Source organism: Hylobates moloch, unplaced genomic scaffold, assembly GCF_009828535.3.
Source record: "Hylobates moloch isolate HMO894 unplaced genomic scaffold, HMol_V3 SCAFFOLD_15, whole genome shotgun sequence".
In the NCBI taxonomy this organism is placed as follows: Eukaryota; Metazoa; Chordata; class Mammalia; order Primates; family Hylobatidae; genus Hylobates; species Hylobates moloch.
Genome location: NW_026652290.1, coordinates 31,783,819 through 31,801,520, shown reverse-complemented (window position 1 = coordinate 31,801,520; position 17,702 = coordinate 31,783,819). Strand labels below are relative to the sequence as shown.

Genomic DNA, 17,702 nt, shown 5'->3' with positions numbered 1-17,702 from the left:
ACCCCGTCTCTACTGAAAATACAAAAAATTAGCGGGGCGTGGTGGTGGGTGCCTGTAGTCCCAGCTACTTGGGAGGCTGAGGCAGGAGAATGGCATGAACTCGGGAGGCGGAGCTTGCAGTGAGCCGAGATCACACCACTGCACTCCAGCCTGGGCGACAGAGTGAGACTCCGTCTCAAAAAAAGAAAAAAAAAAAGATAAACACCCTGCCATTTGCTACCACTTACTTGTGTGAACAAAGTTTCTTATTGATGGTGGCATCCGAAGAATTTGAAGAGATAGATCAAGGTTTAAAAGGCTTGATTAGACCTTTTAAGTGTAAAATCTGTTTTAAAATAAATATCTCACAGAAGCAAGCTCAAGTTTCTCACTAAAAATTTAGAAAAATATTTGGAATATTTATATAAATTCAATATTTAGTGCTTTCCATAATACTTTGTATTTTAATTTAAAAAATACATTTTTCCACAAAGTTTATATAACTATTCTTGAATCCCCTCGAGTTATTCCCCATGTTGAAACAATGCAAAAAGTTGGGGAACATTGGCCTTCAAGTCTGGAACCCAGCCCTCTGGTCTTGAGAGCAGAGGTGAAGACCTCTCTTTGTGAATTTGTGAGTAACCTTGGACGATTACATTGAGTAGGAGAAAAAACAGAGGCAATGATGTTAACCACTGTGGACTCCAGACCCTTCCTCAGTTTTCTAGTGGTAGAGAGAACCTCAGTGATGACTGAAATTTACCTTCCCTTTTATAGGTTGGTCACTGTGGGGGATGAGTGAGCAGACTTAATTTGATTTAGGTAAATGAATGTAACATTTCTTATAGCTGAATGTAGAATGCAGTAACACTACATTATCATGGTGGCAGGAGATAATGTGCAGGTGGATTGCAGGGCAACAGGAAGTCAAGTGCTCTGGTGACAATGGTGATTTTACAGATGATGGAGCCAGCTGACTTCTTTGGACAGGTTTGGAGACCATGCAGGAGAGAAAGACAAATAAAAAACTGTGAATATCTCATTGAGAACAAAGTAGACAATCAGCAAGACTTCGTGGCAGAAGGAATGCCTCATTTCTTGCAGTTCCAGGGAAGAAATAAATGAAAATGAAGCTTAGTGCTTCCTGCTAAGTGCTACAGTTGTGCAGGACCGATTAATCACTTAACCTGCCAGGTTTGTTATGCCGAAGTCAGGGCACTGATGGGGAAGGAGTTGACTCTGAGACACCATATGGGGACGTTTGATCAGACATATATGAATTGAGAACTTTGAAACTTCATATGTCCTTGAGGCTCCATTGACAACTGAGGTAGACAGTCACTATCCTTTCCCACTGCATGTGAAGCATTTGAGTGTCTGCACCTGAGCCAAGTTGCCTCACAGGCTAATGAGAGATCTCCTCATGAACCCCATGGAGCACTGACAGGAAATTTACAAGGCTACTGTGAAAGGAAATGGCCTAAACTCCAAAAAAGTTAAAGAAACTTGTCAACCGGGTATTGTTCATCGAAATATATTCTAATTGTGTTCAAACAAGATTGGGCTGAATTTGTCAATAAGCATGGGCCCATCGAGGATTTGGGATGCAATGTATTGATTTGAGTAGCTGGAGGTAATGTTAGTTTATTGTCTGCTAGGTTGACTAACGGATGCTTAGATATGGTGGTGGTTTACAGTTAGTAAGGCTGAAATACTATAATTTCTTTGACATAATGTAATGATCCTTAAAATTGGAGCTTTAAAAAACACTGATGCTTGAGTGACTCCCTGGAGATTCTTATTTAAGTGGTTTGTGTTGCCATGTGGACAGAGGGATTTAAAGAATATACTCAGGTGATTTTCACATGTTGTTAAGGTTGAGTGATTTCTGTACAAGAAACTCAGGGATGAGGATGCTGGAGTACATCTCTTATGTGCAATCCACACAGCTGTCCATTAATCATACACCTCAGGAAGACCAAGGGACTAAGAAGAAATGTATTGGTGAGGGGCACACTGGCATCCAGGAGAGCTCACTGGTAGCTTCCCTCTCGAGGCTGGAGGTGATGGTGTGGGTGCTGCAGCAGGTTTTCAGCTCTGATGAGAATTAACAGGATTGCAGAGTGGAAGAGGCCAGATTGTGGCACCTCTCATTATAAACAAGGTGAGTGAAATGATCACAGTTAACCACAGGGGCAGGATACTAACTAGAGTATTTGAACTTCAGGACCCCGTGGCAATGACAAATTCATCTCAGGGTCTGTAGAAATGAAATACATGGAAAAGCTTCTAAGGTGTTTCTTTTTTTTGTTGGTTTCTTTTGTTTTTTTGTTTGTTTTTTGTTTTTTGTTTTGAGACGGAGTCTCGCTCTGTCACCCAGGCTGGAGTACAGTGGTGCAATCTTGGCTCACTGCAAGCTCTGCCTCCTGGGTTCACGCCATTCTCCTGCGTCAGCCTCACGAGTAGCTGGGACTACAGGCGCCCGCCACCATGCCCAGCTATTTTTTTTTTTTTTTTGTATTTTTAGTAGAGACGGAATTTCACCGTGGTCTCGATCTCCTGACCTCGTAATCCGCCCACCTTGGCCTCCCAAAGTGCTGGGATTACAGGCGTGAGCCACCACGCCCGGTCTCTGAGGTGCTTCTTAACACATATGGGAGGAAGATTTTTAGGTCTGGTGTACAGAAAAGAACTCAAATTGCTGTAGTGGAAGTGCTTTTTACCCAATTTCCAGGTCTAAGGAAGATCGAAGCCCTAGCTTCCTCAGAAGAAGGCCAGGTCCAGTTGAGGAGGAACTTTGCATAGTGGCATGTTATGGTCTGAATTGTATCCCCCTCTTAATTTACACGTTGACGCCCTAACCCCTAATGTGACTACTTGGAAATAGGGCTTTTCAAGGGGTAATTAAGGTAAAATGAGGTTATAAGAGTAGGTCCCTAATCCGATATAACTTTACAATGTGAGGAAGAGACACCAGGGATGCACACAGGGTCATGTGAGAACAGAGAGAATGTGGCCACCTGTGAGCCAAGGAGAGAGCCAAACCTGTTGACACCTTGATCTTGGACTTCCAGCCTCCAGAACAGTGAGAAATGAAGTTCTGTTCTTTCAGCCACCCAGCCTGTGATACTTTGTTATGGCAGCCTGAGCAGACTAATACATGGTGACTGGTATATAGTAAGAATCTTTCCCCAAGCCTTCGCCAGACATACTTATGGTCATTTATCAGGGCTGTGCCCTGGGAGAGCGAAATAGTATCTGGGGGTTTCAGATACTGTCTCTGTATTGATGGAAATCTCCAGGGGCAAAAAAATGCCACAATGGTCCATCAGTCACAGCAGAGGATTATAAAGCAGAGGAGACAGATGGACTCTGGGTCTGATTTTGTCTGAAGAGGCAGCCTGAGATTATTTCTTTGGGCTCAAAATATACAGTGCGACAAGATAAATTTAGTGACTGGCAGGATGTCCACATCGGGTTCCTTCTTACAAAGTGAAAGTTGTTATGGAGAGAGGGTCAAGGGGAAGCCCCTAGAATTTCTCCTGACCCTCTGCCAAGATGATAAACCAGAAACCCAATGCAAAACTCCATCCCTGGGGGAGTGACTAGAGTTAGTGTCACCATCACAGACTTGAAAGATATTAGGGTATTAATTTCATATCCCCGCTTAATTTGCCTTTTTGCTGGTACAGATACTACATGGGTTGTGGAGAATGCCAGTAAATCACTACAATTTTTTTCTCTTTTTTTTTGGTTATTTTATTTTATTTTAGATTCAAGGAGCACACATGCAGATTCGTTACCTGGGCATATTGCATAATGGTGAGGTTTGGGCTTCTAGCGTATCCATCACCCAAACAGTGAACGTTGTACCCAATAGCTGATTTTTCAACTTTTGCCCTTCTCCCACCCCACTCCACTGTGGAATTTTCAGTGTCTGTTATTTTCATCTTTATGTCCATATGTACCTACTCTTTAGCTCCCATTTATAAATGAGAACATGTAGTGTTTAATTTTATATAGATGGGCAGAAAGGGATCACCTTACTGGCTGGGCTGATTGATCCTAATTGCTCAGGGGAAAACTGGATTGCTGCTACTCAACAGAGGTAAATAGGACTATGTCTGGAGCCCAGGAGTTCCCCCGGAGCATGTCTTGTTACTCCAGGGAATCTCTTGCTTCTTTCATGTCTGGTAGTTTCAGTCAATGGAAAATTGAAGCACCCAATAAAGAAGACCACTGAGGACCTGGATTGCACAGAAATGGAGGCTTGACTCAACTGTAAAGTGAAGAACAGCATCCAGCAGAGGTTCTGGCAGAGGGTAAGGGGAACATGGGATGGGTGGTAGAAGAAGGCAGCTATGATGACCAAACTTGGCTTTGGTGAGTAACTACAGAATCAAGGAGTCTCGATGTTCTGTTTAACTGTTTCCTCCCTATCCCTGCCTTTTTCTCTAACCACCTTACATGAGTAACACTGGGAGTGGCTTTTACAAGTTTCAGACAGGAGTATGATTACATTGACCTAATGTGATGATTCAGAATTTCACCTGTGAGAGGGAACACAAATGTCTTACCCAAGAAAGAAGAATGTGGACCTGAGGGGCAAGAGGCATGGACTACGCTGGATAACTTCCAATTACCTTTCCAAATCCACCCTCCATGCATCTCTCCTGGCTGTCTGCTCAGGAGGCTGACCTGCATCTGTGGGCTTCCTTGCCTTCTGGCTCCTGGTTGCCCTTGGCTTCTGGGTTTGGCCAAGGGGGAGTAGTGAAAGGAACTTGGAGAATGGGAAGTGTCATGTCAGGTTCAAATCAGTGTACTTGTGCTAACTTGAATGGGAGTGGGGGTGAGGGAAAGAGGTTTCACAGTGACTCAATGGCCAATTAGATGCTCACGAATTCATGGCTTGTTGCAAGGCTTTCATACACTAGCAATCATGCAAATATATTTTGCAGGGGGTTGGAGATAGGTGGTTCTCGTTACTCTTTTCCCGGTAGGGCTCCTGGTGGCGATGCCAGATGGAAAGAGGACTCAGAGTTCTCATCAGCAGAGCTTCTACAGGCATCTCGCCATGGCCAGTTTCTTTGTGGTTTTTATGGCCCTGCACAGGAGTGTTCATAGCCATGATCTCAGCAGCCTTTGGCTTTGCTTTCTTGTCCAGTCTTGGGAGTGCCTAACCACAGCAGGTATATATAACATTATCCCCTCAGATGCATATGTTTATCACTTTGAGGGATCAGCAATTTCACTGTATAGTATCATGCTGTACAGGTTTGTACAGGAGCAATAGGCTGTACAATACAGCCCAGGTGTGTAGTAGGCTGTGCCATCTAGATTTGTGTAAATACACTCTATGATGTTTGCACTGTGAAACATCATTAAGCCATGCATGACTGTATTCCCTGGTTCCTTTCCTATGGGGTCACTGCAGGCTATTTTTCTTGATGAAGGTCACAGCTCCTATTAGGTGGCCTTGTTCACAAAGTTCTTTCTCTCCCTGAGTTCTAGTAACCTCCTCTTGCCCTTTCAGGCCTAGGGGCGGCCAAAGGTATACCCCACTTTTAGTAGCCTGAGGTTCTGTACTATGCCTTGGGATTTCCCTGTACTCTACCCATATCTTTATAAATAACTCCTTCACTCCAATTGCCAAATTTGAACATGTCATCTGTTTTTTTGTTAGCACCCCGATTGACACAGCACGGCTCCCAAGTTGGCCCAAATAGACTAGAAAGACTTTGATAGTTGTAGGGGAGACATTCCTTTTTTCTACAAGATGTGAATGACTGAGCACACGGTTCTGATTGACATACGCAGCCCTCTAATGGCCTGGGAGAAACCTGGCCTTAAGTTATGAATTAAACTTAAGGCCAGAGAGAATTTTTAAAAATACTGGTCCTTGCTCACCTCATACAATTATCAGGTCAGCAACTCTGATAATTAATAATTCTAGACTTCTAATTATGTAACCTAGTAAATATTGTTTTAGCCACTTTGAATAGGATTTTTCAGGTTTTGAAGCTGAAAATAACTTAAACTGATAGACTCTTATAAGTACACATATGGGGCCAAGGGTAAACACATTAACATTTTTAATAGCCTCTACAAAATTGCTTTCCAAAAAGTCTGCAATGATTCACACGGCCATCCATGTGGTGAGTGAATCTATTGTCTCACACTATTGCCTACTATCTTTTTAATTTGTGGCTTCCTGATGGGTGGAAACTGAATCTCAGTATTGCTTTGATTTGCATCTTGCTAATTACTAGTGTGGTTTAGTATAATTACTTATATTTATTGGACATTTATATTTTCTACTCAGTGAAATACTCTTTACGTCAATTGCTCATTTTTCTATGGAATTATTTGCACTTTTCCCGCTGCTTAGTAAGAATTCTTTACAAACTTTGGATATTAATTATTTGTTAGATGTGTTACAAATATTTTATCTTGGGTAGTCTGTCTTTTTAAATTCATTTCATGATGTGTTTTGTCCAAAATTCTAAAATTTGGGTGATACTCAATTTATCATCTTTTTTTTTTTCAGGATTTTGCACTTTGTGTGATTTGGGGCAAAGAAGGCTAAGGGTTCTCTGTCATTTGGCTCTTTGTCTAGGAATTTCAAACTCTAGGCGTTTAACCTAGACCCCTTTCTCAGGAGTTGCACTATGGGCTGTCTAATTAAGGCTTTTTATTGCTTTAGTTCTTTGTTGTTGTTGCACATAAACAACAATTTAACCAATACCTGTTTTAAATTTAGAGAAATATGCCTTTACAATAGTCCTATATGGTATGGTTCTTTTGTCTTAACTCTTTTAATGTTTCTATTTATCACTGCCATTTTGATGAGTAGCTTTGGGGTTATTTTTGTTACTCTGTCCTTCATTTAAATATCGTGTTGGCCCATGTGCCAAAGTCTGGGGTTTCGTAGAAACCAGCTTCAGGAAGATGTAATGGATCAGCTCATAGGAAGCAAGTCTTCGATGATGGGCTTGGGCTATGTGGAGGAGCAGAGGCTTTCGGCCATGTCCATGCACATCATTCCATCTACATTGGGTAAAAGCTTTACCACAAAGCCTATGCCAAGAGCTTCCTTGGCATTTTCCCAAGTCTACTAGAGTACAAATGGCCCCACACTGGTCTCTGTGGTTCATGGTACACGCCATGTTGCCCCACCAATTTAATCGAGATGAATGCCAACTTCTTTCCAGTGGCAATCTTCAGGCCAGGTTGCCAGCCTGCTTGTAGATAGCCCTTGATAGGTAATAGGCCACATGGATTTGGTCCTCTTTGGAGGCCCCAAGGAGGACCTATGACTCCAGCAGAGAGCTCTGGATTTGGAGTCCGGAGTTATAGATTCTAAGTTTAATTCTACTACTAAGGTGATTTTTTTTTTTTATGGTTGGCAAAGGTGGGGGCTGAATAACCTTTACTGCTCCATGGCTCCCTCTGCTTTGTTATGATTGTGTTCCTGGTTTCGTGAAAAAGGTATTGTAGAGATTCTAGAGATTGTAGTGGTGGTCAGTAATCAAGTTCTCTTACCCTACCTGCATTTCATTGATATTCCCTCAACTTAATAAGGTAATGAGCATCTTAAGTGAACAAACCAGTAGCAGGGCTTATTACCAAATGAATGTAGATTGACAGTGTCATAGAGCTTGGAAATTAGAATCTGGACTATGTATTTTCTTAAAATCATTTTCATATCTAGGGAATTTGGCCTTGTCAGTACTTATGGTAATTAAATTCAAGCCACACTTAATGATAAGCATCATTGTCATTGTTCTCCATGATAATAAATTGTTGATAATAAATAAAACAATCAATGATAATAAATAAAATATAGCAACGCTATGTTCTTTACTTTTTATAACCAGAATCAATATTGATGGTTTTCTCAAGTACAGCTAGGGTATTATGTAATTATAACATCCATCCCTTCCACTTTAAGATAAACGTTCGGGGCCATTTCTTCAGTAGATGTGCTCTCTGCTCTTTACTGATCAACCCCAGTGATTCAGTTCTCCCCTTTTATCATCATCACTCCTACTCCCTCCAATTTCTCTGGTACTTATTCACACTAACAGTTAAACTAGGGACTTCAGGATGGATGCTGAGTGCTGGGAATTCTAGGAAGGACTGGATTCTCTGAGTGCTTGGAAGCTATTGAAGGGTCAGGACCAAGTGGAATGAGGGCTGAGGCTGAAGAGGACACATGTCACCCTCTTATATAGTTTTTGCAACCTTCATCTGGGCATGAGAAATTCTAGCTGTACCCACAGGCTTTTGAACCAAAGAAAATTCAACTGTTAGAGTTGTGTCATGTGGGCCCTCTGAGCATCCTCTTGTTGACCCCTCCCCTCCACCTTCATGCCCCAAGCACTGACCAGACTGTACTCTCTTTTCAGAGGTCTGAGCATCAATTTGGCAGAGAACACCTCACCTCCAACTCATATCTAGAGATAAGTCCTACAAAAGTGCTCCTTTGAGACCTAGGTTCTTTTGCTCCCTTTTGTTTCCTTCCTGTAGTTGTTACTATCCAAGATACCACAGCAATCCCTTAATCTTCTTTGGCCTTCCAACACATGTGTATCTAGTTCCTTTTATTCAATTCCCTTTGTTTGCAATTCCTAGCATGTATTCTGCTTTCAGAGGGATCCCAATTGGAAACTCAGGCTTAAGGAATTTGGGGGGTCAAATGATAGGAATTTTGGATGCTGTTTTGTGGTGAACATCCCAAGAAAGGAGTTATGTTGACTGATGTGTAATGGAGGGGATCTTTAACAGGGCAGAGGAGACTCAAGTGAGGTGGCACTGGCTCAGGTTGACTTTGAACAAAAGTGCACCTGACATTACCACACTCTTTCCTAGGGTCACAGAAACGCTGGAAGCCAAAAGTGATAGAATTGGGGCCATGGCAGGAAAGGATCATGTTCTTCCAAGGCCAGAAAGGAGATGAGGATGAAAAGTAAGAGACGTTGAGTCAGGAGATTCTTTGCAGGGCTGGGAAGAGGGGCTCATGGATGAGCTTATCTGGGAGGTTCTGTCTCATTCTTTGTGCTTTTCTTCCTTATAGATGGGTAAACCTGAAGCTGTTAGTGCTTCAAGTCTGTCTCCTAAAACTCACTTCACTCTAGTAGTTAACTTATACCTCAGTAAATTTTTAGGCTTGGCTACAGCAGATAGGATGGGGTGTATAAACAAGATATAAAAATAACTATTACCACTGATCAGGAACTTAGGGCAGAGGGTGGGGGGATAAGCTGGCATCTGGGGCTCAGATTTGGGAGAAATCGCTGCCCACCTCTTTACTTCCTTAGGCGATTCTGGAGTCCACTGCATTTTGAGGGTACCTGAGACCAGGATTGCCTCAGTTAAAAGATCAGTCTGCATAGTCCCTGTGGCTCCCCATGTGGATGGAGCTGAAAGAGTGTTAGGTAGGGGAGCTCTACTGCCTGGCTTTCCATTCAGGTGTGGCCTTAGGTGGGGTAGTTGAGAAATGCCATAGGGACCTTGCCGAGATGTGTGGCTAATTTTACTCTTACAGGTTGCCTTTAGTCTGACTGCAGAGGGCAAGGTTCCCAGTCCCAGGAGATGGAGTCCCTGACATGAGAGGGCCTGGCATTTCCAGTTCTAGCTCCAGAATGACATGACAGGAGAGCTGAACTCCGGGGAATTCCCTTAGTTTCCCCTTTATGAGAAACCTAGGATCTGTCATCAACCTCATTTCCTTGTGGTTGATTTTGTGCGGGTTGGCTCAACATTTATTTCGCAGAGAGACCGGATGGGTGATACTTGTGCTTATTCTGTGATTTCTTCCTCCGAGCCTCACAGGATCTTCTGGTAGGAGGAGCTGGTTTTCTTTCACGTCATATGTTTCTCATGCCCCACCCAGGAAGCTGGGGCCTCCCTCTCTGCTCATCCAGATAAATGATCCAGGCTCCGTTAGAGCCCATCACTGCCCTTGGAAGTTGCTGGAGTCACGATTCAGTCCCCTGGACTGTAGATAAAGGCCCTTTCTTGCCAGGTATAGTCAATAGCTGGAAAGCCTCTTCTCCCTCCCTCTGGAGCCTTTCCTCTCATCTGTGCTTTGGGGCTTAATGAAGGGAAGGGCCACATCAGGCTGGCTCTGTGCTTTGTCCTGTGTGGCACTGTTTCTCACTGGGGAGTTGCTGGGACCCTGGCAGAGTGGCCCTGGCATGGGACCCTCCCCTGCTCCTAGGCAAAAACAATGCCGACCAAGGGGTGGAGGCTTCAGAGAAGAGGAGGCAAGGCATCAGGTGCCTGTGGGTTATTTAAGGTCAAATTTTATGCCTGGCCTTTGAACTCCTAGGAGAGACACTATCATACTATCTGGATCTCCAGGTGGAGGAAAATTCTACCTGCTCTCCCTTTGCTGATGCTTCCTTCAAGTTTTGTCCCAGATGTGGCTCAGAACTTCTGACCAGAGCTTCGTGTCAGGCCAGGTTTCCCAGCTCCCTGTCTAGAATGAGGGCCTGAGGAGCTAGTGTCCTGGAAGGTCTTGGAAACATCTCCTGTGGTTCATCTCTTCTATGTCTGCCTTCACAGGTGCTGAGACAACCACACTATGAGAGGCACTCCAGGAGACCCTGCCGGTGGAGGAAAGGCCGTCTATCAATCAAGTGAATCAAGTGCTGTTGGGATGGGGCTCTGGAGGCTTAGGCCCTCTGCACTCACACTATCTCCTGTGGAAGCCCCAGCCTTCTCTGCTCCTCTCTGTGCACTGCCCTTCCCACCTGGTGCTGCCCACCTACCACTGGGCCCTGGGCTTCTGGAGGGTGGGAGCTATTGCTTAGTCACTGCTCCAGCTCCAGTCCCCAGCACCGGGCCAAGTACTGAATAGGCACAAAAGAGGGAAGCTGGGCCTTGGCACACAGGTTCTGTGAGACAGCTCATTGCCCTCTGTCTTGATACTTTGCCCTCTTAAACCAGTGTCTTCCCTTGGTAGCCCTTGCCTTCCTCACCAGAGCTCACAGCTTCACTAAAAAGAAAGACTGGGCTGATGGGTGATGTGAGTGCTGCCAGTTTGGGGATGCAAACCCATACCTCCCTTACAAAATGGCCTGGGTTAGATACTTTTCTCCTGGGTCTAGTAAAGCAGCCTTGATTATAATATTTCTTCATTTTTTTCTCTATCCCAAAATCAGTGTATAAACCTATTACTGGGACTATTAATGATTTGAATCAGCAAGTGTGGACCCTTCAGGGTCAGATCCTTGTGGCAGTTCCACGAAGTGACAGTGTGACCCCAGGTGAGTGGTCACCCTGTGCCTTCCCCACTGTTTGCACTGCTGTGGCTGGGAAGCTGGCACCAGCCTTTTGTAAAAGTGTGACTTTACAATAGGGCCCACCTGGAGTGGGAGAATTTCACACCTAATTGGGAAGAGAAGTCAGGGAGAACTTTGTGTTTCACTAAGATGAAGAAGCCAGAGATGGTGGAGGAGGCTCCTAGGGAGTAGGAAAGCTGCTTTCAGTCATCTGAAGCCCTGCCTTATGGAAGAGGAGTGTCTTGTTCTGCATGACTTCAAGGTGTCCTAAAATGACTAAATGGGTGAATACCACAGAAAGGCAGGATTCAGCATCACATTGGGAAAAACTTGCAAAAAGGACCGAGCTCTCCAAGAATCAGAGGGGCTGCTTGGTGTAGGAGCTCCCCATCTCCACGTGCTCAAGCAGAGGCATGAGAATCTCAAGAGCATACTCTGCTGTCTGCTTAGCTCTCTGTGTTTGCTCATTTACTAGGGCAGTGATTGGCACATGGTATGAATGAATGAATGAATGAATGAATATGGGGGTTGGCCATTTGGTGGGTCTAGTTGGAATTACACTCTTCAGCTCTCTTCCAGATCCACTTGAGGATACTGCCTTGTTAAATCAAATAATCTTTTCTGACTTCAGAAGAAAACTGATACCATCTCTCCTCTTATCTTTACAGTCACTGTCACTGTTATCACATGCAAGTATCCAGAGGCTCTTGAGCAAGGCAGAGGGGATCCCATTTATTTGGGAATCCAGAATCCAGAAATGTGTTTGTATTGTGAGAAGGTTGGAGGACAGCCCACGTTGCAGCTAAAAGTGAGTAACTAAGAAAAATATTTTAAAAGCCTTTCCTTTTAGAAGCGTTTGGTTGAATACCTAATTTTAGGATTAAAAAAAGAAATAGTCTCATCTTCCTAAGCATATTTATTCCCAGCCTCTTTTAAGTTATGTGCATGCAATACACTTTTCTTTTTATCCTGGCTGTCAGTAGTTAAGGTCCTTGTTTTGCTTTTTTTTTTTTTTTTCCAAGCCAAACTGTATCCAGCTTTATTAAAGATACTTTCCATAAACAGTCATGGTATTTCAGGCAGGATATGGGCAGACAATCGTTAAGAGTATACAGCAAACTTCAAACTCCCTTCTTCAATGGACTACCAAAAATCAGAAAGCCACTATAAAACTCAATGAAGTCTTCATCTGATGCTCTGAACAGGGAAAGTTTAGAGTGAGGGTTGACGTTTCACATTTAGCATGTTGTTTACCAACTTTTCACGAGTCAACCCTGACTTTCAGGAAGTGAAATGAAAATGGTAGAATTTATCTGAAGATCCACAATCTAGAAACGGAACCACTGCTCTTTTGATAGGTGCCATCTCAGTGGCATCACTGGAAAGTCCAGAGTGCCTGACATACTGGTAACCAATGATTGAGGGTCAGGTCCCGACAGATGTCTGGGCTTAAAGGAGTTAACTCTATGCTGAAAGATGGAAAGGGAGAAGAGGACACAAAAATGAATTTGTTTTCCATACCACAGGCTTTTGTGCCAAGGTGGCCATGTGTGTCAAAGTCAGAGAATCCCTCCTCCTGGGAGCCAAGAGGAACTCTCTCAAAACTAGAAGGGAAAGGTGTTTTCCCCACATCGATCCAGCTTCGGAGACATTCTATTAGTGACATATGCCCCTTCCCCCAAAACAACAATGAAGTGTTCTGTGTGCTAAGAACATAGCTTTTAAAAAGAAAAGTAAAACAAAATTCTACATTTTTATAAAACTTGATAAAAAATAGTATTTCAAACTGTACAGTTACCAGAAGTACACAGTTATCAAAAATGCACACGCTACACTTGGCATCTGCAGCACCTTCAGCTTTCTGTGCCTTCCCTGTTTTGGCATCTCCATTTTCTGCAGGGTTATTCCCCTCCTTGCCAGCATCAGCTTTTCCCTTTTTCCCTTTGGGTACCTTCTCTCCCTTCTTTGCAGGGGCATTTTTAGGCTTGGCCTCTGGATTTGGAGTAGCAGGTTTAGCAGACAACTTTGCGGGTCTTCTCTGTGGTTTGTCCTTCACCTTGGCTTATCTCCTTTAGCATCCCCTTCAGCCTTTCTCTTGGGCATGGTGGCGGCGACCCCGGCGGGATGTAGGCACTGGGTGTGGGATGCAGCAGTGTGTGGGTTTTGGTCAGTCTGGGGGCTGTTCTTGCCTCTTCTTCACACTGCTCCATCTTTCTTAACCTTTGATATATTCTTGGCCTTCATTTCTTCAAGTATATTCTCACCCTTATTTTCCTTTTGAAATTCCTATTCATCCATCATGGAAAGTTATAGACCTCACTTCAATATCTCACGATATCTCATCTAACTTTTTATACTTTCTATCCCTTCATTGCTTTTTAAAATTTTGGTGTTGCATCTGGAAGAATTTCTTGCTTTGCTCTGCCAGCTCATGGTTACATTTTCAGTGTTGTCCCTTCTGGAAATCATCCTTTTGTAGCATTTCCTGAAATTTCAATCTTTACTGTTTTAATTCCCAAGCTCTCTGGTTTGTTCTTCTTTTATTTTTTAATGACTGTTTGTCCTTGTTCCACAAACTTCAGTTTAATTCAGTTTGATTCAACACAATCCAATTCAATTACCACACGTATGGGCACTTCCTGGCCTCCAGCACTGTGTAGATGCTTGAGATATAGCTCTGCACAGAATGGCAAAGAACCCTGACCATGTGGGGCTTGGATTCTAGTGAAAGGAGAGAAGTGGCAAACAATAAATGTAATAGTAGGTAAATTTGTGCTATGTTAGAGGTCTTTACCTCTCCTAGAAAAATAAAAATGGTTACAGCAGGATAGATAGACCAGCAGTACCAGGAACACAGGCGGGGTCAGGCTGCAGTGGTGAATAGTGCAATAGGCATCATTGCCTAGGTGAGATGTTAGTAGAGAGTAGAAAGAGCTAGGGAAGTTAGTTAGCAGGTGTCTAGTGAGGGCACGTCCCAGGACCAGTGAGGACCGGTGTGCAGGAGTGAACTGAGGAATGAGCCCAGAGAGATAAAGGCAGACATGAAAGGCTTGTCCTTTGCAAGGACTCAGCCTTGCAATCTGAGTGAAATGGGAAATATTAGAATGTTTTGAACAGAGGAATGGTGTGAAAGGGCTTAGGTCTAAAAAGGATCTCTCTGGATGCTTGTTGATCTTAGACTGTGGCGGGCAAAAGTGAAAGTCCTTCAGGGGACTTTGAGGTGATCTAGGTGTGATTTGATGGGCCAGGAGATAGCAGCAGAGGTGCGGAGAAGTGAGTCAGATTCTGGTAGTATTTTAAGTGGAGGAAACAGGATTGTGAGTGTGATCAATAAAGTCAGGACTGAGAATGACATTTGCTACTTTGTCCTGTCAGCTAAGTCACCCTTATGTTGTGCGTTTGTTCTCAGATGGGGACTAAGAATTGACCATTGCGTTTGGCAATGTGTGGGTCATTGGGGACCTTGGCAGGAGCAGTGTTGGTGCTGTAGTGGGGGCAAAAGCCTGGATGGAGTAAGTTTAAAGGGAGGAATTACAAGAAAGAAATCAGAGACAGCAGATATGGACAGCGATTGCAAGAAGTTTTCTGCAAAGTGGAACTGGCGGCGGTGGTGGGTAAGCAAAGTAGTTATTTTGTTTAAGATGGTATAAATGACAGAAAATATGCTTATGGGAATGACTAAGAAGAGCAAGCAAAATTGATGGAGCACAAGAGAGCAGGGAGAATGGCTAGAGGGATGTCCTTAAGTTGCAAGTGCAGATAGGACCTTTCACCCAGTCCTCCTCAAGCAGGGAGGTGCAGATATGGGCGCCATGTGCTGGGAGCCCATGTTATGGTGTGGTTTGTACAAGTTGTCTTCTAATTACTTCAATTTTATCAGTGGGTAGGAAGTTGAAGATGATGATGGAGGAGGTATGGGAGTTTCAAAGGAGGAAGCACTCTTCCATTTATTAAACAGCAAATCTCTATTGAGTAGAATGCCGGGGGCTTTCCTCTGTGTTGAGGAATACAGTGATGAACAAGTCTATCATTCTGGGATTGATAAATAAATATGCTAAGTTTAGATAAGAGTTGGTACTAATGAAGAAAATGACTCAGGAATGTGATCACAATGGGTGGGAGGGGGGATTCCAAACCGATTTCGGCTGGGATGGAATGTTCAGTGAAGCTCTCCCCAAGGAGGAGACCGAGGTGATGAGGAGGAGCTGGCCATGGGAAGATGTGGGGCTGGTGTGAGGTGCAGCGATAGTAAGTGCCAGGACCCTGGGTGGGAACAGCTTGGTGTCTTGGAAGGCAAAGAAGAAGACAGGTGTGGTGGGGGCAGAATCAGCATGCAGGAGAGTGGTAAGAGGGCAGGGCAGCAGGTAGGCAGGAGCTGGGTGGCGTAGAGCCTGTGGGCTTTGCTGAGAAGTTTCAGTGTAATAACAATAGAAAATCATGCAAAAGCGTATCATAATCTTATTTATTTACTTCAGTTTAAAGTTTGCTTACCTGCCTTGTGGAGCATGATTATTAGAGAATAGAGTAGGTTCAAGGAGAATGTTTAGAAGGTCACCCTAATTGTTCAGCTGAGAGGGTGATGGCCTGGATTGGGGTTGACGCTGTGTGTGGAGTACAAGAAGTGACTCGATTCAGGAAATATTTTGGTATTTTGGAAATAGAGTCCACAGGCCTTGCTCCTGGGTTAGATGTTAGGGGATCAAAAAAAAAAAAAAAAAAAAAGAAATGTCAAGAATGACTCCTAGGTTTCTGGCCACCCAAAGAATCAGATTAACTGGAAGCCATTAATTGAGTAAAGGAATCCTGTGGGAGAAGAACTTCCCACTCACGGTGGAATGTGGCTGAATTACAGATCATTTCTGTGTCTCTCTTGAGATCTTGAACACTTGCAATTTACTTAGAAATACTTATTTTACCTAATATACAACGCACGTATATACAAATACATAGACATACAGAATATAGTTCCATATACAATATAGAAAGCATTTTCTGATTGCTCCATTTACCTTCTTCCTTTGATACAAATCCTTTGATTTGTTAGATTTTCTTGTGTCTTTTTCATTGGTATTTATCTTTCTCATGTATGTGGCAATTAGTCAGAAATTCATACCCTAACCTGGCTGTCCTTTGTCACGCCAGTGGTTCTTGCAGGGTAGTGACTCTCACTGTTGTGGTATTGGTAAGGGAGGTAATTTACAATTTCTTCCTTTTCCTAAGGGTCCCCTCAGCCTCTTGTGTGAGAAGAGTTCTAACTTGTTGTTGAACTGTGGCTGCTTGTTCATTAAACTCTCCCTTGTAATCTTCCTACACCATCTCTGGATTTGAGGGTGGGGGCTTGGAAGGTAAAATTTCATGTATGTTTACTCTGCTGCTCCTTCAAAATGTGTGTTTCTCTAGGCCTGCTCTAATAGATGGATAAGGTTTTCTGGAACTTTGGAACGTATATTGAATTATTATGAATAACCTTGAATATCTCAAACAGCTTCTGTTTCTCCTCATGGGTACTTGTTCTGACATTTCAGGAGCAGAAGATCATGGATCTGTATGGCCAACCCGAGCCTGTGAAACCCTTCCTTTTCTACCGTGTCAAGACTGGTAGGACCTCCACCCTTGAGTCTGTGGCCTTCCCGGACTGGTTCATTGCCTCCTCCAAGAGAGACCAGCCCATCATCCTGACTTCAGAACTTGGGAAGTCATACAACACTGCCTTTGAATTAAATATAAATGACTGAACTCAGCCTAGAGGTGGCAGGTTGGTCTTTATCTTAAAGTCTCTGGTTCCCAATGTGTTTTTGTCTACATTTTCTTTGTGTCATTTTCACGCTGGTCCTGAGATAGGAGCAAGGCTGCTGTCATCATCTCATTTTATAATGAAGAAGAAGCAATTACTTCATAGCAACTGAAGTACAGGATGTGGGCTCAGAAGCAGGAGAGCTGGGTGGTATAAGGCTCTCCTCTCAAGCTGGTGTTGTGTAGGCCACAAGGCATCTGCACAAGTGACCTTAAGACTCAAAGACCAAACACTGAGCTTTCTTCTAGGGGTGGGTATGAAGATGCTTCAGAGCTCATGCGTCTTACCCACGATGGCGTGACTAACATGGAGCTGATCTCTGTTTCTGTTTTGCTTTACTTCCTTTTGGGATAATATCATCCATAGTCTTTATATGTTGCCAATATACCTCATTGTGTGTAATAGAACCTTCTTAGCATTAAGACCTTGTAAACAAAAATAATTCTTGTGTTAAGTTAAATCATTTTTGTCCTGATTGTAATGTGATCTTAAAGTTAAATAAACTTTGTTTATTTATATAACAATAAAGCTAAAACTGATATAAAATAAAGAAAGAGTAAACTGAAATTAGCAAGAGTAGTTGAATAAAGCCATTGCAGTGGGTAAACCTGGGACTGGGGCTAAGCTGGGGACAAAAGGGC

At 43.4% G+C, this 17,702-nt stretch overlaps 1 protein-coding gene and 1 pseudogene across 8 annotated transcripts in view; one reads left to right on the top strand and one right to left on the bottom strand.

The window, feature by feature from the left end:
• The window catches only part of IL36G (interleukin 36 gamma), a 218,476-nt gene extending 201,469 nt beyond the window's left edge, over positions 1-17,007 (top strand). For 5 of the 8 annotated variants that reach the window (XM_058428797.1, XM_058428795.1, XM_058428796.1 and 2 more), the window contains 7 exons: positions 2,036-2,143; positions 4,177-4,301; positions 9,814-10,006; positions 10,549-10,622; positions 11,148-11,252; positions 11,936-12,075; positions 16,793-17,007. In XM_058428797.1, the coding sequence (XP_058284780.1) occupies positions 10,568-10,622; positions 11,148-11,252; positions 11,936-12,075; positions 16,793-17,002 (510 nt within the window). In that variant the 5' untranslated portion in view covers positions 2,036-2,143; positions 4,177-4,301; positions 9,814-10,006; positions 10,549-10,567 and the 3' untranslated portion in view covers positions 17,003-17,007. Of the gene's footprint in view, positions 1-2,035; positions 2,144-4,176; positions 4,302-9,298; positions 9,417-9,813; positions 10,007-10,548; positions 10,623-11,147; positions 11,253-11,935; positions 12,076-15,436; positions 15,516-16,792 lie in introns of those variants that run through there. The other 3 variants (XM_032177159.2, XM_058428800.1, XR_009210026.1) reach the window with 3 other exon arrangements.
• LOC116483698 (non-histone chromosomal protein HMG-17-like) lies at positions 12,369-13,370 on the bottom strand (annotated as a pseudogene).
• Positions 17,008-17,702: the final 695 nt, after the last annotated feature.